This window comes from Diabrotica virgifera, chromosome 9, assembly GCF_917563875.1.
Source record: "Diabrotica virgifera virgifera chromosome 9, PGI_DIABVI_V3a".
In the NCBI taxonomy this organism is placed as follows: domain Eukaryota; kingdom Metazoa; phylum Arthropoda; class Insecta; order Coleoptera; family Chrysomelidae; genus Diabrotica; species Diabrotica virgifera.
This window is the reverse complement of record NC_065451.1, coordinates 49186622-49213928: the sequence shown is the minus strand read 5'-3', so window position 1 is coordinate 49213928 and position 27307 is coordinate 49186622. Positions and strand designations below refer to the sequence as shown.

The 27307-nt window shown below is 32.3% G+C and overlaps 1 protein-coding gene across 1 annotated transcript in view; it reads right to left on the bottom strand.

Moving 5' to 3' along the window:
- Nucleotides 1-26494, bottom strand: part of LOC114340825 (venom acid phosphatase Acph-1) — an 87666-nt gene extending 61172 nt beyond the window's left edge. Inside the window, exon 1 of the mRNA XM_028291604.2 lies at nucleotides 26302-26494. Within this exon, the coding sequence (XP_028147405.1) occupies nucleotides 26302-26427 (126 nt within the window). The 5' untranslated portion in view covers nucleotides 26428-26494. The remainder of the gene's footprint in view (nucleotides 1-26301) is intronic.
- Between the last annotated feature and the right edge of the window lie 813 nt (nucleotides 26495-27307).

The following is a 27307-nucleotide window of genomic DNA, read 5'->3' as shown; positions in this document are numbered from 1 at the left end:
TTTTTATTCTCCATTACTTTCTATATAAATAACATATTCTTCATTCATAACGATAAAGCCATTAGTTTTCGAGATATTTGAAGCTAAAAACGAAGAAGCAGAACACATTAATCAAAATAAGTGTGCCTTTTCATTTTTAACTTCAAATATCTCGAAAACTAATGACTTTATCGTTACGAATGAAGAGTATATTATTTGCATAGAAAGTATTGGAGAATCTAAAAATTATACTAAAATAACAGTTTCATTAGTGGCGTAGAATTTGGGAAGGGCCAACAATTCACTTTCCCCTGTCGTACGCCTCTGAGAGTAGCCAGAAACTATTATTTAACATAATTTAGTAGGATCTGCAGTACATACACTTTCTTCCAAGTATGATACGGATATGTCAAATTATTTTAAAGTATTCTTTTTTTTTAACTAATTTATTCTTTATTTAAAACTTTAAGAATTAAGTGTGCCCGGTATTATAAAACTATTTGACATATCCTTATGATACTTGGCAGAAAGTGTAGATACTGTACACCCTACTAAATTATGTTAAACAATCGTTTTTGGTTAATACCTGAGGCGTACGACAGGAGAAAGTGAATGGTTGACCCTTCCCAAATTCTATGCCACTGATGAGACTGCCATTTTAGCATAATTTTTAGATTCTCCAATACTTTCTATGCAAATAATATACTCTACATTCGTAACGATAAAGTCATTAGTTTTCGAGATATTTGAAGTTAAAAATGAAAAGGCACACTTATTTTGATGAATGTATTATGCTCCTTCGGTTTTAGCTTCAAATATCTCGAAAACTAATGGCTTTATCGTTACGAATGAAGAGTGTGTCATTTACATAGAAAGTATTGGAGAATAAAAAAATTGCACTAAAATAGAAATTCCTCTCCTCCTCTATCCTTTATCCTTCGTAAGGATGTGGTGACCTTATGGTATTTGACGAATGGTTGCTATCCATTCTTCTCTCTCCTGAGCGCGGTGTGCTGCCTCAGACAGAGAGTAACCAGTGGCGCATTTTATTTGGTCTGACCATCGGAGTGGCGATCTTCCTCGAGATCTTTTACCCTCTACCTTGCCTTCAACCACCAACCTCTCCATGCCTTCTCTTCGTCTGGTAATGTGTCCAAAGTACCTCAATATATTTTGGTTGATGATGGTGGTAAGCCTAGTGTTGATGTCGAGTTCTGATAATATTGAGATATTTGTGCGATGTGCTGTCCAGGGTATGCGCATCATTCTACGATATACCCACATTTCAAAGGCCATTATACGTCGTGAGTCGGACTTTTTAATGGTCCAAGTTTCTGAAGCATAGGTAGCGATAGGAAAGATAAGCGTCCGTACCAGGCGCAGTTTCGTGTTCCTGGTAATGGCCGTATCTTTCCATATTTTAGTGAGTTTGACCGTTGCTGATCTGGCCATTGTAAGGCGTCGGCGTATTTCTTCTTCGCATCCACCATTGTTTGTGGTAACAGAACCTAAGTAATTGAAACGGCTTACCACTTCAAACCCCGCTACGTTTCGTATTTCCGGCTGGTTATTTCTAATTCGATAGACTATCCTTACCTTGGTCTTCTGTACATTAATTTTAAGTCCATATTCACGACTAATAGTATCTAGTCTGTACATGATGTATTCAAGTTCATTTGTTGATGATGCTAGTACTAAAGTGTCGTCAGCATAGCGGAGATTGCTGATTTTTCGGCCTCCGACTGATATTCCTCCTAGCCATCCGTCGAATACAATGCGCATGATGTGTTCGCTATATATATTGAATAACGTGGGAGAGATAATGCATCCTTGACGAACACCGGCTTTTAGTTTAAAATTATCGGAGTATGTGTTGTTGACTCTTACGTTTGCTGTGTTGTTGATATACAGTTGTTTCAGCAGGTATATTAGATGTTCGGGGTACCCATGTCTCTCAGTATTCCCCACATTTTATGCCACTTTACATTATCGAACGCTTTCGAGTAGTCGACGAAGCACAAATATGTTTCTAGATTAAATTCTCTAGATTTTTCTATAATTTGTCTGAGATTAAGAATTTGTTCTCGTGTGTCTCTTCCAGGGACAAATCCACATAGTTCTTGTGGGATCTGTGGTAAAAGTATTGATTTTAATCTCTCGTTAATTATAGTTAGAAGAACTTTACTTGCGTGGGAGATCAGGGCTGTAGTGCGGTAGTTATTACAATCAGTTGGTGAGCCTTTCTTATAAATGGGTATGAAAGTAAGCTTACACCAATCATCTGGCCATTTTCCTGTGTTCCAGATTTCCTCTAGTGGCGTAGAATTTGGAAAGAGTCAACCATTCACGTTCCCCCGTCGTACACCTCTGGTAGTAGTCAGAAACGTTTGTTTAACACAATTTAGTAGGGTGTATAGTACCAGTACCACCTACCAAATTTCGTGTTGTTGTCGTATGCTTGTCAGGAACTAATCAAAAATAAATAAAATAAAAGTTTAACTTTGACACCCTGTATTTCGCTTATTATCAACTTTTATACTAAGGAAAGTTAGCTTAAATCGGTCTATTTTAACCTCAGGAATCTAAGGTTAAGCTATGGCCCATTCTTTACCAAACACCCTGTATAATATTTGATTGTAACTAGACGTGTGATAAAAAACTGTGATAATGTATAATAAATTTAAGCACGTTCAGAGATATAATACTTTCAGGATATTCTACTAGCACGTCCAAAGATATTAAATCAAGTGAGTAATAAAAAAAGAATTTAATCATCTGAAAGTGATTAAGTAATTTTGTAAATATCAATATATTGTATTAATGGCAGGGGAGCCCAAACGGATATTTTTGCAGTTACTCGAGCGCGTCAGATTATCTCATGGGGAGAAACCTTGTACCCTATAAATGTATCATATACCACTCTACCATATACTGGCTCGTAATACAGGGGAGTTCGTTAAGGTGGGTCCGAAAAAAAATATATCCTTAGAAAAACTCGAAAGAGTCAGATTAAGATAAGGTAAGTTAAGTAGGTACATGCAAAGGAGTGTATTTTTTTAAAATCTGACCATTTGAGCGTAAGAAAATGGGTGAGTAACAAAATTTCACAAAAAAACGAATATTTCGCGAATTGAACGTCAGATCGAAAAACTATAAAAAACCACCTGTTTATAATTTTTTTAAAATCTATCAAATGATACCAAGCACGACCCTCCACGGAGAGGGGTGCGGGTAAATTTAAAATTTTAAATACGAACCCCGCGATATTTCGCGAAATGAATATCACATCGAAAAACTGCAAAATACACTTATTCATTACTTTTGAAAAATCTATCGAATAGCACTAAACGTGATCCCCCACGGAGGTGGGGTGGGGGTTACTTTAAAATCTTAAATAGGACCCCCCATTTTTATTGCTGATTTGGATTCGACACGTAAAAATTAGTAACTTTTATTCGATACATTTTTTCGAATTAGGTCGGAAATATATCGGAAAAAGATTATTGGAAATGGAAAATTAAATTAAAAAATAGAACGTCCCCCGCCGTATGAAAAACCAGAATTAACTTTTTTGGTTTTAGGACCTACTCTTCACAACTCAATAGGTCCCCATAACGCTCGAGTAACTGCAAATTTAGCATACTTTCCTCCCCTATGATAATAAAGTTAAATTAAAAATGTGCATTTACTATTTCTATCCGTATTTAGGCAACATTAATGATGATAATATCACAAAAAACTAACCCAATTTAAACCACAAAGTATAACCACCTAGAGGAATTAAAAATTGTCATTACCCAAGACGTGCATTCTATTTGTGAAGACCTACTCTGATACAATATTATTTCTTTTTGGTTATGATTTTGTGACTGTTGTTTATTGCTCAAAGCGTTTAGTGATGGGAGTAGTAATAAAAGGCAAGATCGCAAATGAGGACCTACGAATCAGAACCCGAGTTACAAATGTTGTGGAGAAAGCTTGAAGATCGAAATCGAGATGGACTGGCATCGTAGCAAGGATGAATGATGGAAGGTGAACATTAAAGTTAACCCAATAAAGACCAAGAGAGGATTAACGATACAGAGGAAGATCACCTACAGGATGGCAAGATGGTCTGCGAAAGATGAGAAAAAATTGGATCCATAGTGCACAAGACTGTTCATTCTGGATACAGGGGAGGCCTATGTACTGGAGTGGACTTAAAACGGGCTGATGACGATAATGATGAAAAAGAATTTCTACCCACGCAGCTAAATTGTCACATTTTAGACATAATCTTAAATTTTCAAATCATTATTAGAAAAAGAGCCAGAGTAATCGGTTTTTATATTCTTCTAAAAAATTTACCTTTTCGAACATACGTATACTTCGTCTAATTTACTTAACGTTGCACGTCATCCGCGTCATAGCCTGTGACGTCACATGATACCAACACGAAATATTTAGGAGGTAGGTGTGTTCTTTCTTAGAATCATTTTGCCTAGTACAGTGTAATCAGCCACTAGACATATTTTATTATATACGCGTAGAAATAATATTTGAAGATTTCTATTAATGTTAACCTAAAGAAATACACAATAATATGTTTTATTTAATTTGTATAAATGGATTGATTATAAGGCGTTTTTATGAAGCACATTTGCTCGGAACACACTGTAACTGTAATCGAACGAAGGTGACGTTTTATAATAAATTGGTAACATTTATTTGACAGTTGCGGTGATGACACTTCATATTTGTTTATATTCTTTACTATAAGTATTTGTTTTACTATATTTACTGTTTTTATTATTTAATTTAACGTAAGATTATAACTTAATTCTTGTTCTCTATTTCTAAAGTTTTTATTTATCTACATTGAATATTAATTTGTTTTGTTGTATAACCCACGTTTACAATAATTATGTGATCTATTTGATTTAAAATGGATTCAGGATTTTTTTATACTTTGGCAACTATGTCAACTTAGATCTCTGGCGTAGATAATGGCGTGCAACGGTAAGTAAATTAGACGGACTGTAGGTAATATAAGTAAAGTATAGAGAAAAATAATAAGATTTCTAAGTAAATGCTTTCGTAATATTTTAAGAACACGTTTATCACTTAGGAATATTGAAAATATTAATGGCACGAAATAATTAGGTTTTTTTTAGAAAAGCTTTGGTAACAAAGTGATTTGAAAAACCATATTTCGTCGTGAAAATGTAGCTATTTACAGAAAAGGTAATTATGTAGTCCTAGATTAAGTGGTTTTTCCAATACATCACAAGAAATTAGTTATTTAACAGACGATAGAAAATGTCTATTATGTAATACTTAGATAACGTATCCTCATTTCGAGGTGAAGAATACATTTTCAACTTAAGGGCATAGGCCCAAAATTTCGCGCCGTGTGTTTTAAGTACATTCTTTTTTATTCGAATCCAGAGAAAACTAATAAGTATTACTGAAAAACAAACACAAAATGAAAGATTACATTATTACCGAGGACCGACAGTCCCTTCGGATAATCCAAAATGTTTATTTTGACTAAGATATTTTGAAATTAAAAATCACACTAAATTTTCTTTCCCCCCCCCTCCCTTCCCTAAGAAGTTTTAAGGGACATTTGGTCCTCGCTTATAATGCATCTTTCATTACCTAGGTGTTTACATTTTTCAAAAATACCTATTAGCTTTCTCAGGATTCGAAAAATTTAATGCATTTGTAACACATTGGCGCGAAATTTTGAGCGTACGCATTTAAACAAAAATAGATATCACTATTAGTTATTTATGTATCAATGGCATTAAGTAAATGTTTATACCCTAAGGGCGTCAAGCTTATAAATGTCGCCCGAGGGTATAAACATCTAATAATGCACGTGGTGCATACATAACTTTATGTCATACCGGTTCATTGCATCAAGTAAAGTTTTAATTTTATTTTATATTAATTAGAAGTAATATGTATCGCAGCAGGTATTTAGTACCGTTGCTAGGAAAGTGATGTTGGTTAGCAATTTGTTATTAACATAAACAAAGTTTTTCTATGTGACATTGTCGAAAAAATGTCAGAATGTCAGAATGCAAGGGAACGTCGATATTAGGGAACTTGCGTAACATTTTAAATTCGAAAAAAATGGTATAAATCACAACAGAACATAATTTAGAACCTGTATCAAAGATAAAAAAGTTTTGTTTGTCTTTCGTTTGGCCCCTAAAGACGACTAAAAATTCAACTTATACCAGCCACCCCAAAACGCGTCGTGACGTCATGGGGTTATATGTTTACATTCTACACCAATTGTATATATAATTTTAAATTAGACATTATAAACGTCAGTAGAAAATACAGTTTTATGACGTTACAAGCGTTTTTGATCGTTTGAACTATTCATAGAAAATTTGTACTTTTACAAAATGGTTTTATTTTCAATAGTAAACCTTCTTTCCTTTACTTCAAAAACTGTATCAAACTCCAATCTCAACAAACTGGTATATATTATTACAATGACATAGGATAAATGTCATTAGAATATAAATATTTTTCCTTTATTCCCCGACGACGAGCTGGCCAAATAGCGAAGTAGGTGGAGGCCAATAAACTAAAGAAGAAGAAGAAGGATATACGTAAATATAACCATAAACGGAACCACATAGTTAAAATCTGTGACGTCACGGGTCGTTTGAACTCGGTGCCGCCCAAAATCCCGACAGCCAAAATTCCGACACGCCAAATTGTTTTGCCCGGCATCCCGCATCCCGGGCCCCTCCTGATTTGTTTAAGGGGGCATTTTTGAACAGGAATCCACAAAAAAAACCGAATCAGAAAATGTGTCATTCTTTACAAAATTAAATTATCAGTGAGAAAAATGACATTTTTTAATTATTTACAACCTATCTTAAGTTTGGAGTGAGTTTGGTGCAACTTATTGTCATTGAGGAGTTGAGATATTTATCTGTTAGCTGAGATTTGTACGATTTTTAATAAAGTTCATTCTTGATAAAGCGGCTTCACACTCAAAGTTGAGTCAAACATAATATACAATTTCATGGCCAAACATTTTCAAAATTGCCAACAGCCAAACGCTATTTTATTCTGAATTTAATGACGGTCCGCACAAAAGTAGCTCACGGTCCGGATGCGGACCACGGTCCGCTAATTGGTGACCCCTGATATACGATATAATGATTTTTAAATAAAAATATTTAAAAATCGACCTGTCGGAGCGTTTTGCTTACGTGCTAAAAATAAATAAGTTAGTAAGGGGGGGGGTAACACTTATCCCAGTGCACTGTATAAGCGACCAATCATTTGAGAGATGATCATGACATCGTGCAGATATCTAGTACAGAAGACGAAGTGCAAAAAATGATGGAAGAGTTGAATATTGAATAAAAAAAAATAGGTACAGTCGAACCCGCTTATTAGAATCACTGTTATAGGAATATCCCGGTTTATGCAATATAAATTCCAGGTACCGAAACGTTTCCATTTACTCCTTAATAAATTTATTTGTTTATTGGAAAATGTTCTAATTAGATAATACCGCATATTTGCATATTTTGCAGGTCAACGCAAAAATTTAAATTCTGTTTGGTATTATGGTTTGTCGTCAAGGGCCTGTAGTGCTTGATTAGATATTATTAGGGTAATAAATATTTATTACTTTGTTACGAGTACCAATCCGATCTTTAGCCGACAAATGCATGTGTCATAAAGTAATTTTTATTTGTCTACAAAGTTCTGTACATATTCTCACCCACATGTTGCCTGTTATAAAATTGTTAGAAGCAGTTTATTTGGAATTTACCCAGAGAGTACCTACTTGTTTGCAAGATGTGAATTATGGCTTTGTTAAATTCGAAAAGAAAAGATCTTACTTTAACCCGGCGTGAGGTTGAATAATGTAACAATCCATTTCTTGCCGCCAATAAAACTTCGATTCAACCAATGGATTAAGGATGACCACACGGATTAACAACAAAAAAGCTATAATTACCGATAATTTCTCAAGAAAAAATAAGTAATTTTGATATATTATGCATTTTAATAAGGAAATATTTACATATCTACATATTGCATACATTTCTTATTAATTACCTACTGTATTCATTCACATACATATAATGTAATTTGGTATTTAATACATAGATAAGTAGTAGTTACACTACTGTATTATTGACATAAAAAGACCTAAAACCATTTACATAATATACTGATTATGTAGGTACATATAATATGATATACATATTGGCATAGTATGTAAAACTACATATTGGCATAGTATGTAAAACTACACATTGGCATAGTATGTAAATAATATTATTACGTATATTCGGTACACTTATTTCGACTAGCCACCAATGATCGGTTATTGGAATATCCCGGTTATAAAAATATTTTTGCTTGGCACAAAGGCTATTCCAATAAGCGGGTTCGACTGTATAACGTTGCACTGTGATAAAACTAAAACTATGATCAACCAAAACGAAGACATTAACCTTTAACTACTGACATTCGGTATGCCATACCGCGCCGAAAATATATTTTTTTGTAAAACTTGTTGTGTAAAAGATTCCTAAAACACCATCTGTGTAACTTCAAGTGGTGTGTAATTATACCTGCTCCCAACTGCTGGTTTAGTCTTTGAGCTAGGTTGACGTAAGTGTTCTTGCGGTATCACGTAACCGCATGTCAGTGTTTACGTTTCTATAGTTAAAAGCAGTCCATTCAGTATTCTTTTGCTATTAGTATGGCTTCAAGTTCTTCCAGTTGTTCCAAATTCAAGTGCTTTCAACATTATTTTACTATTTTTTACTTGGTAATACTTGTTTTTTTAGTAATTCAGCTTGTCCTATTACAGGTAAAACTCACTAACTACACTTTTTAAAAAGTGGAGAAAAATTAATTTAAAGGAACAAATTGTTTTTTAAATTCACCTGACTTGAATATTGGAATTTTTTTAATGTAACTTTAAAGAATAAATTTTTTGGACCTCGGAGGTAAACTACACTATGTCATTTCGAACAACTGTGTTTAGCGTGTGGTTGCAAGAAAGTTTAGAGCACTTAGGATGTTAATAAAAATCTGATGTATCACATAATTAGTTGAAAGACAATATGACTATATTTTAATGATAATATATAACCAATTTGTAAAATCTAACTAACAAAATAAGTGGATTAAAGAAACTTATTCAAAACAACAATATGTCGACATACTGTAGTTTACCTCCGTATTTTAAGCCATGTTTTGTTACAGTAACTATGATATAATCAATATTGGATCAATTTGTGTACTTGATGAGTTTTTCCATGAACACAATTATTGGATATTGAGAAGTTAATGAATTTGTCTCCACAAAATTTCGCTGACTTACAAATAAAGAACTATCAAAATAACCGTCTATTATTTAAAAAATAAACAATAAGTTTTGTTCGTTGAAAATAAATGCAATTATTCTTTCGGCATTTAAGACAGCCACAAAAGTCGCCTGCTTAATCGCAAAATAGGTTATGTTACCCTTTATGTAAGCTATTACTGTTACAAAGAAATTTAAACCCATATTTCTTTAATCAATTGCCGAACAGATAATGCACACAAATATAATATACAATTTCAACGATACCATATAACAGACAAGTCCCCTGCTTAATAATAGTCGCGCAAAATAGATTATGTTATCTAATGTATTGTTTGAAAGATCACTAAGTACCGATTCGGCATTCCAGATTGTAAGGAAAAATTCACTAAGTGCAATAATAAGTTTTAATGAGTTTTGCCCTGAAACCGAAATTCACAATAATGCACTTAGTGAATTGTATCATAAAATATCTCAGCAATTAGAAGGGTTAGAGCCCCAGGTGATTTCTCCAGGGCTGGGCAGTACCGTATTGAGTTCAAATTGATAAAAATGTCAACATCTCAAAAAAGTGCACTTAGTGAGTTTACCTCAAATAGGACTATAAGGATTTTGTAAGAACCTCCACCATTTTTTAATATACAGTCAAACCCGCTTATTAGAATAGCCTTGGTGTTAATCCAAATTATTCCTATAACCGGCATATTCTAATAACCGATCATTGGTCGCTAGTAGAAACGTTTCGGTACCTATAACCTATAAGTTTCTATTCCTTAAACCGGGATATTCCTTTAAGAGGTATTCTAATAAGCGGGTTTGACTGTAACATATTATAATGCATGCGTTCATAATTTTCTTGAAAAAAGAAAGTTTATTTTATTTAAAGCAGTATTTTATACTAGAGCAGTGTGAAGAATCATTCCGTATTTGATGTAAAAAACATATACACTGATATAAAACAAATTCATATTGAAAACAAAGGAGAAAGGCAACGGTATGACATACCGCATGACATAGTCTACCTCCTGAAACATTCACGTCAGTAGTTGGGGGTTAATATCAAAGTAGACCAAACTGAGAACAAGTAAATGGATATTACTGATACTTAGGATTTCAAAAAATTGAATAACGAAAATCGGAAAGAGGAAAAAAGCCCAGTATCTAAAAACGAAGGTGTTCGAACGGCTCCACGAGCGACAAATTGACAATATTCGCAAATATATGGTGGATTTTACAAATGTTCAAAATATCTCGACAAAAGCAGGCTTATCGAAAAAGTACTAGCGGCAAGAAAGTTTTAAAAACATTGGGTGGAATGCATAAAACGTAGTACCTTCTAATGCTTCAAGTATGTACTACTTTTTTGAAGATTTTACTACACTTACAAAGCATTAAATGCTTTGAAAGTGCAGTAAAATAATTACAAAGCACTTGTAAGTGTAGTAATGCTGTGTAAGTGTAGTAAAATCTTTTAAAATGAAGTACATACTTGAAGCATTAGCAGGTACTACGTTTTATGCATTCCACCCAATGTGTTTAACTAATAGTCTAAGAGCTGGTGAACCCTCCGACTAACGGTCTTCCTGTAACGCTAGAAATTTGTATAGTAATAATTCATAGCACACCAAGGCTAAAAACCATGACCTGGCAGGCATCAGCCCTGCACGTGTATCTACCAGGTGAATCGAAAAGTGCATAGTTTAGGGGGAAAATAAACTTTCTCCTGTAAAGTTAAAATTTAAGTATGTGTTTGAGTAAGTCATTTAGAAGAAATATGTACAATTACAGACGATTCTGAACAGCATAAGACCTTGCCAGACGAGAGGAACCCTAAATCGGACATTTAACTAAAAATTTCAATGTTGCCAAGGTGGGTAGATATTTTTTAAACATTGATTGATGAAATCCCGAAGAGTTTTTTGCAATACAATGTCGAAAACCTCTTTGTTTTTTAATTGCTAATCAAGCGGGCGCGACACTGTAGTATAAGTGAGGACGTTTGAGTTTGCATAAATTCATTATCTCGAGAATGGGCAAATTTGAAGAGAAATCCTCAGACAGGTCGATTTTTATTCTTAAATTAGGACTTTTTGGCATAATATATAATACTAGTGACGTCATTCAACCGGGCAGTGATGACGTAATCGATGATTTTTTTAAATAAGGGTAGGGGTTTATGATAGCTCATTTGAAAGGATATTTAATTTTCTATTCAGTAATATAAACATTAACATCATTATTTATACAGGGTGTACAAAAAAAATTTTATAATTAATTAAAAAGAAGAAAAAATTTGTTTGTACACCCTGTATAAATAATTTTGTTAATGTTTATATTACTGAATAGATAATTAATTAACATTTCAAATGAGCTGTCACACAACCCCTACTCTCATTTAAAAAAATCATCGATTACGTCATCACGCCCAGATGGATTACGTCACTAGTATTATATATATGGCAAAAAGTCCTAATTTAAAAATTAAAATCGACCTGTCTGAGGATTTCTCTTCAAATTTGCCCATTCTCGAGATAATGCATTTATGCAAACTCAAACGTCCTCACTTATACTACAGTGTCGCGCCCGCTTGATTAGCAATTAAAAAACAAAGGGGTTTTCGATATTGTATTGCAAAAACCTCTTCGGGATTTCATCAATCAATGTTTAAAGAATATCTACCTACCTTGGCAACATTGAAATTTTTAGCTAAATGTCCGATTTAGGGTTCAAAATGGCCGATTTTGCAATTTTCAAAATTTTTAATCACTTATATAACAAAAATTATTAACCTAAGAGAAAAGTCACTAAAGACCTTTTCTGTTTGGAATGATTCAAAAAACCGAAAAAAACTTTGTTCGATACAAAAAAAAATAATTTTACGAAAATACCCTAATCTTTCCCCTCGTCTGACAAGGTCTTATGCTGTTCAGAATCGCCTGTCATTATACACATTTCTTCTAAATGACTTACTCAAACACATACTTAAATTTAAACTTTACAGGAGAAAGTTTATTTTTTCCATAAACTATGAACTTTTCGATTCACCTGGTACAGGGCTGATGCCTCCCAGGTCATGGTTTTTAGCCTTGGGTGCTATGAATTATTACTATACAAATTTCTAGCCTTACAGGAAAACCGTTAGTCGGAGGGTTCACTAGCTCTTAGATTATAATGTTACCACAATAATAATTTAATTGAAAAGTGCACAAAAAATTGCGGGGTATAAGGGAACAAAACCCACATAAAGTTTTTATGGGGTTCACAAATTTCACGGATATTTTTTAAGGTGTTCCAGCCATAAGTATGTTACATGTCTATTTTCAATAAAAAATCTCCAATAGTTTTAGATATACTGGGAAAAATCGATTGTCATTTTGTAACTTCAAAGAACTGTAACTTTTATTATGTGCAGAATTTTAAGGTAAATTAGGTTTAATCGAACTATTTTTAGTCCTAGAGTATCTGATTTAATTTATGACCGGCCTTTTTGTTACACCCTGTATATTAGTAAGAATTTTACAAGCCAGCGCCCTATAAAATTATATTGTTATCCTTGGTTAAGTAAATAGTGTATGACTTTAAAAATTTAAACCAAATAAACAGCAAACAAAACAAAAACAACATAATGAAGCTTAAATTAGGCAATTCTTGAAAACAATTTTACGGTCTATTTATTAAATCCTTTAACTTATTGCTTATTACTTTATTACTATTGTGTAAAAAATTATTACCTTTCTGTATAGGCTTATCCATATTAATTGAAATATTTACTATTTTTCTTGGAAATAACCCACAATTTTACTTTGAAATTAAGTTTATTTGACGTTTCGATTTCCATTTCGGAAATCGTTATCAAAATACAAAACATTAATAAATTAAGCAAATTTTGTTTTTTTGCCTTGGCAAATCATTCTTCTAATAATTTAATTTTATCTGACTCTATTGACAAAATTAAGACATATTATATTGTACATTTAAGTGTAGATGACTTTAAATGACATTGCCAATATTTATAAGTTGCATTGCTGGGACGATTTTATTGAAAGATAGTTCATTCGATTACACGAAATCAACTTTAACTTAAGAGTAGCCGTCAGAAAAAATCATAGCATGTGATTTGTACTGAAAAAGACAACCACATACAATGATAACAGTAAAATCCTCGTGGTATGTATGTTACGGTCGATTTGATATGTGATAAATCCGGTCTGTATTAATAATTACCGGTAAATATTAATACTAACCGTAGTAACTGGTCAATGTGATTATTAATGCCTTTATAATTAGATCTACCGGCTATTATTAATACTTTCCAACAATTATTTTTAATGTAATAAAAACGCATTTCGAGCTTCACTATTGTTTATTTATGAAATTTAATAATAAAGTTAAACACTTAAACAGAATTTATCAATGAAAAAACTCAACTAGATACCTTATAAGTAAAAACAAACTCATACACACGCATTAGTCTTTAAGTTACCAGACTATAATTACTGATATTTGTAGGAAAGGCTCTTGTTGCACTTGACTTACAAAGAACGCTTAATTTTTTGCATTTGCAGCGTTTTTAAATGCATTGGCAACTACATTCACTGAGACTTATGTGAGTATCAGGCGCTTCTTTGACTGAAATAAGTGTTTCCTTGCAGGTGGTAAATTCGTTTCTTGCATAAAGTTGGTTTAAAATGCCATGCTTATTGCCTAGCTTGTATAGGTTCTCATCTAGAATAGAAATAATAATGGCAATAATGTTTCGGCTACTGGCCTTAGCTCTATCAACTTCTTGAATTCGCACTCTAACATTTTGACTTACTTTTTCAACAGGGAATCTATCATTAGAAGGCTTTAACATTCTGTCAGATTTTTTTACGAGTGACTTTTTAGTAAGATCCCGAGTCTCCTGAACTTTCTTTTGAAGTTTTGTCAATTGCAGTGCCATCTGCTTCATCTCCCCCATTTTCTTTAACGCCAATACTGGCATTGTCCTCCTCATTGACAGCAATTATCGCACACGCATTATGTTCGATTGGGCTGTTAGCGCTACCTGTATCTTCAATATTCGCTAACTGTGAATCCTCGGTTTTACTGTTGAGTACCATATCACCACTGTATTTTGCTCCATCGTCAGCGTCATCAGAATGATCTGCTATTATCTCTTCTAAATCTTCTTCGTTTCTGATTTCGATTAAAGTACCAGCAGGTGAGGATGTTTTAATCCTAATTTAGCCTTATGTATTTAATACACTAAGGGCCGGTTGTTCGAACGCTAATCAAGAAGTTGATTATTATCAATCATTTATTGTAATCAATTTTCTTGATGGGAATCAAATCGCGACATGAAAAATACATGTAAAACACTAATCAGTTATTGATTGTAGGTAAAACAGTAATTAAAATATAGCCGCAGCTCTTAAATTATTAAAAATTGCTTATTATTATTATTGATTTGTAAGTAAAAACAAGAAATTAACATCAGAAAGAGTTTAGTTATGTTTTATTTTAAATTAAAAGCAAAATAATAAAATAAATCAGTCAACATAACCTCAAAATGCGACATCTGTCAGAAGTACGCTTAATCAAATATAATTGTAATTAAATATTTGATAATGATCAGTTTTGATTAGCGTTCGAACAACCGGCCCTAAATAGTAGGGAGTTTTTGTTGCTACGTAACGTACGCATCTCCGTATACGTAAAGCAACTAACGTGTCGTAGAGGATGAATGTTAAAATAGGTAGTTTTTGTAACTGCCTTAACGTAACGTAAAGCAAATCGTAAAGTCATTTTTAAATTCCGTTGACATTTAAAAAAATAAAACAATGTTCACACAATATACAATTAATATACAAATGTAAAAAAAGATAAATGAATAATGAAATTGTATGGTTTTAATTGCTTCTATTTAAATATAAAAATATTATTTTTCCTTAGGTTAAAATTGTTTTATTTTTGTTTATACCTACTTTTTAGTTGTAAATTATTGTATACCTACATCAGAATTCCAGTAGGTATAATGTAAATAGTGTGGTAATATTTATTTGAAAATTTTACTGAAACTAGGTCATTTGTTTATCTAGTTATTAATTGTGGTGATCACTGTATTTCTTAAATTAATACAAGATTTGTTTGTTTTGCTTTATTAATAGACAACTTAAAAACAATAAAATTTTAAATCTATTATGAAGCTCCAATTTCCAATTACAAACACAGAATAATTTTACTCAAATAGAGTAAACCAATAACCAATATAACCTTAAAATGTTTATAAACAGGTAGTACGCTGATGAAATGTTCATTTGGTAGGTAATCGGGCAAGATCCTCGTGTGCATTCGGTGACTTTCGGCTCGATAGGGATGCGTATGAACCTAACGTACCAGCCCGTAACCTTAGGTAATACGTATCGCGATACGGGAGTTCAACCATTAATGCGCAAGTGTATATGTCAAAAAGATGCGTTACGTTTACGTATTTGTGTGCACAAAAACTCCCTATTGTATTACACAGTGGCCGCTTGCGACTACAGATTGACTAACACTGTGGTATGAGCTACGCGTCGTATTTACCTCTGGTATATCTCAGTAGTCTCAGTGACTATAATGGGTCTATTGAATAAAAAGAAGTATTTGCTTTTACTTCCTCGTATTTAAGTATTTACTTAATAGTAATTAAATAAAGCAATAAAGAAATGACTTTATTCAATTACTATTAAGTAAATACTTAAATACTTCTAAGTAAAAGCAAATACTTCTTTTTATTCAATAGACCCAATAAGTATAATAAACCTCCATCCACTCCTCAGCTTCTACGCACATAACGGTATTGAAATTTATCACATGTACCGGCTGTACCGCTCTAATCTTGGATTTATTAATAATTACCGGTCGATGTGGTTAATTCCGGCATATTTATTACTTTTACCTACCTATTCGGTTTGTATTAATAGTAGCCGGTAATTATTAATAATTTCCGATTAATCATACTTACCGTAACATATCCGCTCCGAGCTTCGCTGGTATCGCCACCTACCTACAGGATTACTCGTATAACTTTTACCGGAAATTTTCTGGAAAGAAAAAAGTGTTGCCTATACTCTGTGAGTTTCGCTGGTATGGCCGCTTTCGCCATCTAACGGTTGACTAGTGTTCCTATTTCGGCCGGAATTTTAAAGAGGACAGTAGAAAGCAAATAATAGTTGTTTCAAACTTATTATTTAATTCTTATCGTGTAATATTTACAATATTTACAACGTAAAGGAGTAATTGGATTGTAATCGATAATTAATAGCAGTAAGTACAGAATTTATTATTCATTATGATTATTTTTAAGATTTTGCTTATCGTTTTAACGTTTATGTTGACAACTAATAGTAGAAAAAATTTATTCTGCAAAAAAGTATAATAATTTAATATAATTATAGTATAATACTTTTTAAATATTAACTTATGAATGACAGTTAACGACATCCTACGTTTGCTGTGATTGGTCGTTATCTTCACGCATTCAAATTTTGTTTCAGGATTGGATTGTAAAATTGAAACCGTCAAAATTCGAGAGTGTGCTATAACTGATTCTTTAGCTCAAATTTTTCTACCATTTTAAAATTAAAATTGTGTTTACTTACTTTTTTCTAATTGCATCAATCCATTTTCGTCGTTGAATTACCTTATGCTTAGCGACCGAAAAGTTGTAGAATACACAGTTAATATTGTAACCAGTATTTCGACACTCTTTAATACAACAACTTTCGTGAGACATTTAAAAGCTATAATATGCAACTCTTAATGCACAACGTCAAAAAGCAAATTTCCAGTAAAGGTTTACAAACTTGTCACTACTGGCGCTCGCGAATTTTTAATTATCTCCTCTACCTACGAGCTCACAGCGTATAGATTAAACGTAATGTGGTTTCAAATATGACATGGGTACAACAGGGGCATTGTTTGTAATAACAATCCCTTTGCAGAAATGTGGAGAATATAAAACGAGTGAATAAGAGTAAGAAAACACATAACAATACAGGTAATAAAAGACATTTTTCTGCAGACTTCTCGAAGACTAAATTTTCGGTATGATTTATTAAATCTAAAGTTCCACTTTACACAAATCGTACCGGAGGTAAATATTTTCGGGGCGATTTTTTGTTCACATTTGGAACGATTTTGAGTACCTAAGTACTAAGTATGTAGGCGGTCTTACCAATAATATCAACTTGTATTTTTATTATGACAGCGCTTGTCATATAAGATTCGAAAGTGTTTACCCCAACGAACTGTCAATACTGATAGAATGGGCATGAAGCGAATTTAATGTGGCCAGGATGAGATAGCCTAGTCAGGGAAGGATGGACGATAATCGTCATCTTTCTTAAACAAAAAAATTGACAGTGGTCAGGGTTGCCAGATTGGGGTATTTTCCCACAATTTTGGAGTAATTTGAAAGCGTCTAGGGGAATTTTTCTAAGCAGAAATGATTGGGGGATTTTTTGGGGGGGACAATTATGGAAGATTTTAAGAAGTCATGGTAAATTAAATTTGCGAATATACATATTATACTCTCATATAATCGAAGACGTATAGTATAATTATATAGTAAGACAAGTATAATTTTGGTTTAGTGTTCTCTACATTTGACAACTAATTTATTCAAATGCGTCACAAATTTAAATTTGGGGGATTTGAGCTTCAATTTGAGGAAATTTCAATTTCTAAGTGGACGATTTATAAAATCACATCTGGCAACTCTGGTGGTAGTTCTAGCAAATTTTCCCTGACTTTCTCTGTCTCTCTCTAGGACCACTCTCTTGTGTGTTGGCCACAATCTTGCTTCACTGTTTGAATGGGACGGGGCACGGGGCCATTCCATCAGTATTGACAGTTCGTTGGTTTACCCTCTTCCATTTCAAAAAATAAAAATCAGTACTGAAAGTGACGACAAATTGATTCTAAATTAGATTGTTGAATCTGCTAAAACGGCTACTTATGAACTATTGCCGCTAAACTCCAGAGAGCGGTATGAATTGGGCTACAATTTATATCAAAAATAGAGCAATGATAATAAAGTTCATAATATAAATGAGGAAGTCATTCTTGTATATTTAATGGAATAATCTAATATAATTAGAGCTCTCGAGTCTCTGGAGCAATTAATCAATGCTTAAGTCCACAACTAACATTAAAATAATGTAGATACAAGCCGATATCCTAAGGTTATTGTTATCCTTAAAAGAAAATCCGTTGGCTACAAACCAAAAACGTAAAGGGTATGGATTAAAGGAGAAATGGACCACTTTTTATCAGAAGCTGGAGATAATAATCTACTTATACAGTGAGGACGTTTGAGTTGGAATAAATTCATTATCTCGAGAATGGGTGAATTTGGAGAAAAATGCTGAGACACGTCGATTTTTATTTTTAAATTACGACTTTTTGGCATATACATTATACTAGTGACGTCATCCGTGTGGGCGTGATGACGTAATCGATGATTTTTTTAAATGAGAGTAGGGGTTGTGTGATTACTCATTTGAAAGGTTATTTAATTCTCTATTCAGTAGTATAAAGAATAACCTAATTATTTATACAGGGTGGCCAAAATATTTTTTTTAATTAAATTAATTAACACAAAAAGAAGAATGTAAGTAATGTATTTACCTGGAAATACATTTTACTGCTGTCTAAAAACAGGTGAAAACATTTATTTCACAAATAAACATTGATTTTCGCTTAAATTCAATGTTAAAACTGCTAAGAGACAGGTGGGTACTGAATTTAAGCGAAAACAATATTTATTTGTCAAATAAAAATATCTAAACGTATTTTGAATTAAATGAATTACATACATTCTTCTTTTTGTCTTAATTAAATTAATTCAAAATTAATTTTTTTTGACACCCTGTATAAATAGTTATGTTACCGTTTATATTACTGAATAGAAAATTAAAGAACCTTTCAAATGAGCTATCACATGATGTAATTAAATCGTTTCTTATAATACAGTGCGTCCATAAAGTAAGGCATAAATTCATTTATTCGTAAACCGGCAACTTTAAAGAAAAATTCCGAAACAGGTCGATTTTTATTTTTAATTACCGATTGTTTGGCATATATGTCAAACTAGTGACGTCATCCATCTGGGCGTGATGACGTAATCGATGATTTTTTTAAATGAGAATAGGGGTCATGTGATAGCTCATTTGAAAGGGTATTCAATTCTCTATTCCCTAATATAAACATTAACATAAATATTTAGATATACAAGGTGTTCAAAAAAACATTTTTAATTAAAATAATTGATACAAAAAGACAGGGGCGTCATTTGATAGGGACAGGGGGGGCATTGACAGGGGGGCATTTGCCCCCCCCTAGCCCTGAAAATGACTGAAATTTACAAAAAATACATCAATTTTCATCATTACATCATATATAATATATTGTATATATAATGCTTGCCCCCCCCCCAAGCAAAATTACAAATGACGCTCCTGCAAAAAGAAGAATGTATGTAATTTATTTAATTCAAAATACGTTTTAATGTTGTCAGAAAACAGGAAAAAAATGTTTATTTGACAAATAAATATTGTTTTTCGCTTAAATTCAATGTTAAAACTGCCGCCCACCTGCCTCTTGCCAGTTTGAACATTTCGTTTAAGCGAAAATCAATGTTTATTTGTCAAATAATTTTTTTTTCTGTTTTCTGACAGTAGTAAAACGCATTTTGAACTAAATAAATTACATACATTCTTCTTCTTGTCTCAATTATTTTAATTAAAAAAATGTTTTTTTTAACACCCTGTATAAATAATTATGCTAATGTTTACATTAGTGAATAGAGAATTAAATATCCTTTCAAATGAGCTATCACATGACCACTATTCTCATTTAAAAAAATCATCGATTACGTCATCACGCCCAGGTGGATGATATCACTAGTATGATATATATACCAGAAAATCGAAATTAAAAATAAAAATCGACCTGTTTCGGGATTTTTCCTTAAACTCGCCGGTTTACGAAATAATGAATTTATGCGTTACTTTATGGACGCACTGTATAATAGTTTAAATAAAAGTTGTAGATCATAAAAAGTTTTTTAATATTGAGTGTCCAAATAAAAATACATACACAATTGACCGAGATAATTGCAAAGAAACACTATTTTTGCAGTAATTTATAAATTTTAATAACTTTGTTTTTTGCATAGGTAATGAACTAAGATAACTACATGGAATTGTAGAAAATAAAAATTAATGAGTTATAAAAGCGTGTTTCGTTTACTCTTCGAGATTTTTCGAATCACTAATACTTTTTAAGTTCTTTTGGAGAAAAAGAATAATTTGAAAAAAAATTTAATTTAAAATTTTTTTTTTCAAAAATATGCACTTTGAAATGGTGAAACTTAGAGATCATATAAACATTATACACTGACCGGCACGAAAAGCGGACACCCCAAAAAAATGGGTCATTTTTGATGTCTCGTATCTCCTAAACCTGTTGTCCGATTTAAGTAATTTTTTTAATATGTTATAGCCTTATTATTTAGCAATATTGCTATAATAATATTGTCGCTAGACAGGTAAATTTTCATTGTATACCGGGTGTAGCAATCAAACTGGGTTTTTTTCTCAATTTTCACAACACCCTGTGGAATATTCTAGCCTTTATAAAATATTGAAATGAAAACCCAAAACCTATGAAAGCCCCAGGTTTTCTTAACATTCTGTTACTTTATTTATTCGCTTATGTTGGATAATAAAAAAGTTAGGGACTTTAACAACTAGCCATGTTTTTTATCAATACAGGGTGTTTCTAAATAAGTGCGACAAACTTTAAGGAGTAATTCTGCATTAAAAATATTAAGCTTTTGCTTGATAAACCTATGTCTGCAAACGATTCGTTCCCGAGATACGGGATGTTGAATTTTTTCTTATAAACTGACGATTTATTTATTGCTCTAAAACCGGTTGAGATATGCAAATGAAATTTGGTAGGTTTTAAGAGGTAGTTATTGCGCATTTTCTGACATAAAACTAAAAATTTTATATTCACCATTGGCGTGCATTCTAGTAATATGACCCGTATGCACGCCAATGGTGAATATAAAATTCTTAATCGTATGTCAGAAACTGCGCAAAATCTACCTCATAAAACTTACCAAATTTCATTTGCATATCTGAACTAGATAGTTTAGAGCAATAAATAAATCGTCAGTTTATAAGAAACAAGTTGAAAATGCGAGCATTATCATAACGAAAACTTTGTTTATATACCTTTTTAAATTCATAACATAGAAAATTGCTATTACGAAAAACTGTTTAAAATTAAAAATTATATTTTAATGTACAAGTACATCATTCTAATTTAAATGTTGTGAACTATAAAGATACTTTACTCGAAATTCATATTTTTTTACATACCTCGTATAAAATTAATAAAATTTGATTCATGATGGTTGCATCATAAATCTTAGACCAAGAAGAGATTTTTATGAAGAATAACTTTTCTTCGTCAAATTAAAAATACAAGAGTTATAAATGAAAATGATGTTGGTATCCATAATTTGAGAAAATTCGTCAAATATTTTTTTCCATTAGAAGGATGTAATTTCATATATCAGAACATATTTTTTTATTCCAAACCACATTTTAAATAACAATTTTCCAATATTGTAAAATAAATAATACATACATGATAAAGATACTTTTTACTGATGAACTTTACTTGGATCTACAGACCTAGCGAGTCTCGTAAATTCTACGGTTTTGCGCCACGCTTCACGCAACCGTATTTACGTACTTGTGTTTCGAGTTGTGTGCGCTGGTCGCTGGTCGAGTGGAGTTATAGATAATTTACCAAATTTAAATATAATCGTTTCTACTGATTCATAGTATAATATAGTATAATATGTATTATTGCTTTCAAAATATACTCAAATTGTATTTTTATACATTTATTACACATATTATTTTATAATAATATAATAATTAAATTCACTATAAAATGTCATTGTTTTATTAATAGCTAAATAATTTAAAATTTAGTTTGACATTAACGAAGTGTCAAACTCAAATATAAATAATAACATTTGCTTTGATTCACAAATATTAAAAAAGTAGCCTACTTCCTAATCAAAGATTTCAGCTGACGTTTAGTGCCTGGTAGGAGATAACCGGATTGTGACGTCACATTTTAGATTTTGAGGTCGATTATCTCGAAGACGGTTAGAGATATCGAAATGTCGTTTTCAGATTTGAATTTAGAAGACAAAACTACATAAGAATCCATCGATACATCTGCTCTAAGTATTGCAGGAGCGGCAACGCAATAACACACAGACTTTTGCAAATTTATAAACGAAAAGTTTTCGTTGAAAATTCAACATCCCGTATCTCGGAAACGAATCGTTTGCAGACATAGGTTTATCAAGCAAACGCTCAATATTTTTAATGCAGAATTACCCCTTAAAGCTTGTCGCACTTATTTAGAAACACCCTGTATGGATAAAGAACATGGCTAGTAGTTAAAGTCCCTAACTTTTTTATTATCCAACATAAGCGAATAAATAAAGTAACAAAATGTTAAGAAAACCTGAAGCTATAGTTGAATTTTCATTTCAATATTTTATAAAGGCTAGAATATTCCACAGGGTGTTGTGAAAATTGAGAAAAAGACCCAGCTTGATTAGTACACCCGGTAATAAGGCTAAAACATATTAAAAAAATTACTTAAATCGGACAACAGGTTAAGGAGATACGAGACATCAAAAATGACCCATTTTTTGGGGTGTCCGTTTTTCGTGCCGGTGAGTGTATAAGTAAAGTAAATTGTAAATCTGTAAAGATCCACTTCATTTGAGATACTAAATAAGGAGTGATTTTCACGATTTTTTTTACCAAAAAAAGGGAACAACTTTATTTTGAACGTAACTTGCTTACTTTTGATGCTGGAAACTTAAAAGAAAAAGAAAAAATAATGATTTTTAACTAAAAAAGTTATGATGAGCTTTACCCTAAAAGTGCTTCATTTTTTTGGTTATTTCACGTTTAAATATTTGGTTTGGAATTTGACGAATAAGGACCTACTTTTCATAAGCTACAGCTCTGCTTCTACTGGGTCTACAGACTTCATGCATGCACCGTATTTTCGTTTATTTATAAGCTACATTTTTGCTACAACTATATTTTTTGATATAATACTTGCTTTTTAAGTTATTTTCGGAAAACCTTCTAATGTGTTGTTTTTTTTTTTGTTGAAAAACGAACATATTCACTCGCAAACGACTCGAAAAATGAAAAAACTCTATAGAACAGAAGTTGCTTAGAATTAGTCAGTTTATCCACTCAGGGCCGTCTTAACCCGTGGGTGCAAGGGGTTCGAAGCACCCGGGCGCCACGTCCAAGGGGCGCAAGCCGAACTCTTGCTAGGCTCAAACTTGCGCTTCTTGTCCTTAAAAAAAAACTACAAATAACAAAATATATAAGTGCACTTTCGGTATTTTTTACAAAGGCATTAATGGTTACTACACCTACGATATGAAAATGAAATATGAAACCCATTTAGATTAGGAGCAAAGTTCCGATTCTGTTGACAAAAGTATAATTGTTGCGGTTTTGCGGAGCTATGTATACTATGTAATCGTTGTTTTTTAAAGGTGGCGGTAGAATCTTTTATGATGGCCGAAGTTAGTTAATTTTTTACCGGTTACTGATACTACCGAACAATGATTAGCAAATTATTTGTTAGAATGTTTGAAATTAATGAATATTGATTTAGATGATTTACGACGCCAAGGGTATGATAATGGGATAAATATCAGAGGAAAAAATATGGGCCTTCAAAAAAAATATTTAGCCTTAGATTAATCCTGGTGCTCTTATGTTCCTTGTGCAGTTCACAGCCTTAATTGAGTGCTAAAATTATGCTGTTAAATGCTCATTGGAAATAACAATTTGTTTTTTCAATTGTTCAAGAAATTTATGTTTTTTTTCCTCATCAACATTACGGTTGAATGCATAATGAATAATATATCTACCCACTTTTACATTAAAAGCGCTTTTAAATACGCGATGTGAGAGTAGAATTGATTCATTAAAAATACTTCGTTTTAATATGGGGAAAATTTACGATGTATTATCCTCAATTGTTGACAACAACTACGACAGTGACAAAAGAAGCAAGCTGATTTAAAGAACTGAATGAATTGATGAATTAGAGAACTTTACGTTTATCGGCTCTTTCGTGACATGGTACAATATTTTAGCAAAGGTTTAATATTATTATCAACAAAACTTTGCAAACGAGCGATATAATTATTTCCGAAGCTGTCAAGATGCTTGATCAAGTCAATAAAGATTTAGCCAATAACCAGAGGAGGATTTGAAGATTTGCTGTCCCTGGGCTATCCACAATTTGCCGCCCTCACCTCCGCATTTTTTCCTTTTTTACCAAAATTTGGCGCCCCTTAAATTCTGCCGCCCTGGGCTATAGCCTATTTAGACCATATGTAAATCTAGCCCTGTCAATAACCACACTGACACTGCGTTCGAGCAGATATTAATTGACTCAGTATCAATTGCTAAAGAACACTAGATTGCTAAACTAAATTTTCTGAAATTGTTCGTCCATATCACCGAAAAATACATCTCAATCTCAATTACGAGGCTGCAGACGAGCCTCTTTTAGACTCTGAACAAAATTTTAAAGTTAACTTATTATTATTTATTGGACATTGTCATTGCAAAATTAGGTGAAAGATTTGACGTGTTGAGCAAACATAATTATAATTTTTCTTTCCTGGAAAATGTATTGAGTTGGAGAAACTCAGAAAAAAACTTAAAAACAACGCAATGTTTAAATTGAAAAAAAAACTAGCGCATGAAATGAGAATGAATTTGAATTTCTTACCAATATTTTTTATAAATAAAAACATATCCCCACTCGATATTATCAGTTATATGTATATTCTAATAATTTACTCTGTATTTTACCAAATTTTCAAGGTGTCTAAGGATATCTTTAACACTTCCAGTAACAGTAGCTGCAGATAAAAGGTCTTTTTCTAAACTTAAATTGATCAAAACTTATCTGCACTCAACAATGGCCCAAGACAGATTAACAAACCCGGCTTTAATACTTAAGTATAGAAAAGCAAGTAAAAATAGATACCACCGAAGTAATAAAAACTTTTGCCAAATTAAAAGCTAGAAAAATTGACATTGATATGTGTTATAAAATTGATCTTGTTTGAATAGTGAAACCACGTTTTTTTTAATATAGTTTAATTAGCTTTAATTTTACCGTAACTATAACCTATATAATCTTCTGACCAAAGGGGGCGCAAAGATGAGTATTGCACCCCGGCGCCGTGTGTGCTTAAGACGGCCCTGTATCCACTCCGGAGACCAAGAGAAGACAAGAGAAGCCAACGATCATCTACAAAATGGGCCAACGGTTTAAGAAGGGTAAATAAAAACTGTATGATAGCTGCACAAGATAAACGGGGTTGGAAACAGGAGGAAGATGTCTATGTTCAACAGTGGACGTTTGGGACTGGGTGATGAGGGGAATTTCTTGATCATCTATCTATCTACGTCAATTGATTATTTATTTTAATTATGAAACTTTTAAAGTAAAAGAACTTTTTATGACCTATAACTTTAATTTGAACCATTTTTCTCTGTAATGTATATTATGTAACAGTTTATAGGCAAATAATATTTTTTCACTTTTCACTGACTAAAAAAACAAAGCAAAATTAGATACACATCCTCAAAAAATTGTCACCGGCTACCCCTTATATACCTTTTGGAACTTTTAAATGCGTGAATAAGATTTTTCCTTGACTGCGGTAAAGGCATAGGAACAAAAAGGCCAATTAAAATTTAGAACACCTACAGAGAAACTCTTAAAGAAGTACCTGAAAGATTTTTTAATTTTGCCGTATTTTACCCAAGAATAAAAAACCAAAAAGTACTTACAACATGCGTTAATATCACAGTAGAATCAGCTGGTTGAATATTCTGTGGATCACTATGAATTCTATAGCTGTTAACAATAACAGAGTACAAACTTGTTAAAATAATCGCGACTTTAACAATTATCATTTTAACGTTTAGTGAATTTTTACACGGGCAACGGATAAAGTTTACTCGCGGTTTTTTCTATTATATATCTCAAAGAAATTTTTATTTTAATGAGAAAAATAGGCCAGGCGTTGAACATTTACTGCATCGTCGTTAATAGTTTTGTGGTTTTTCCTTAATGAAATGTAATTAGGTCAATTGTACTACTTCCAATTAAATCAGATATATTAGATATATGTATATAAACGCATCTAAGTAAGTAGTATATGACACGTTTAGTAATGGGTTACCCAGTGACTCCTGTGCTGGCGCAGAAATAGTCACAAATGTTTTATATTTTTTATTAGTGTTTTGTACTTCATACTGCTTCTTCTTCTTCTTTGAGTGCCTCTCCTATCGGAGATTGGATATCATTAGGGCGATTCTAATTTTATTTACTGCTGTTTTGAACAATTCGTTAGTGGTACAGCCAAACCACTCTCTCAAATTTCTCATCCAGGACATTGTTATACGGCCTGGATTTTTTCGTCCTTGGATTTTTCCTTGCATTATATTTTGTAGGAATGTGTACTTTTGTCCCCTCATCAGGTGGCCTAAGTATTCAAGTTTTCTCTTTTTTATATTCAGTAGAACTTCTGACTCGTTATTTATTCTGCGTATTACTCCTTCATTTGTAATTTTATCCACCCAATTTATTCTTAGTATACGGCGGTAGTACCACATCTCAAAGCTTTCAAGATTTTTAATATTCCTCTGTTTAAGAGTCCATGACTCAACACCGTAGAGCAAAGTACTGAATACATAGCATTTTAACATTCTAGTTCGTAGATGAATACTAATATCACGATTAAAAATAATTTTTTCATTTTTATAAAAGTAGACCTGGCAATTTCAATACGTC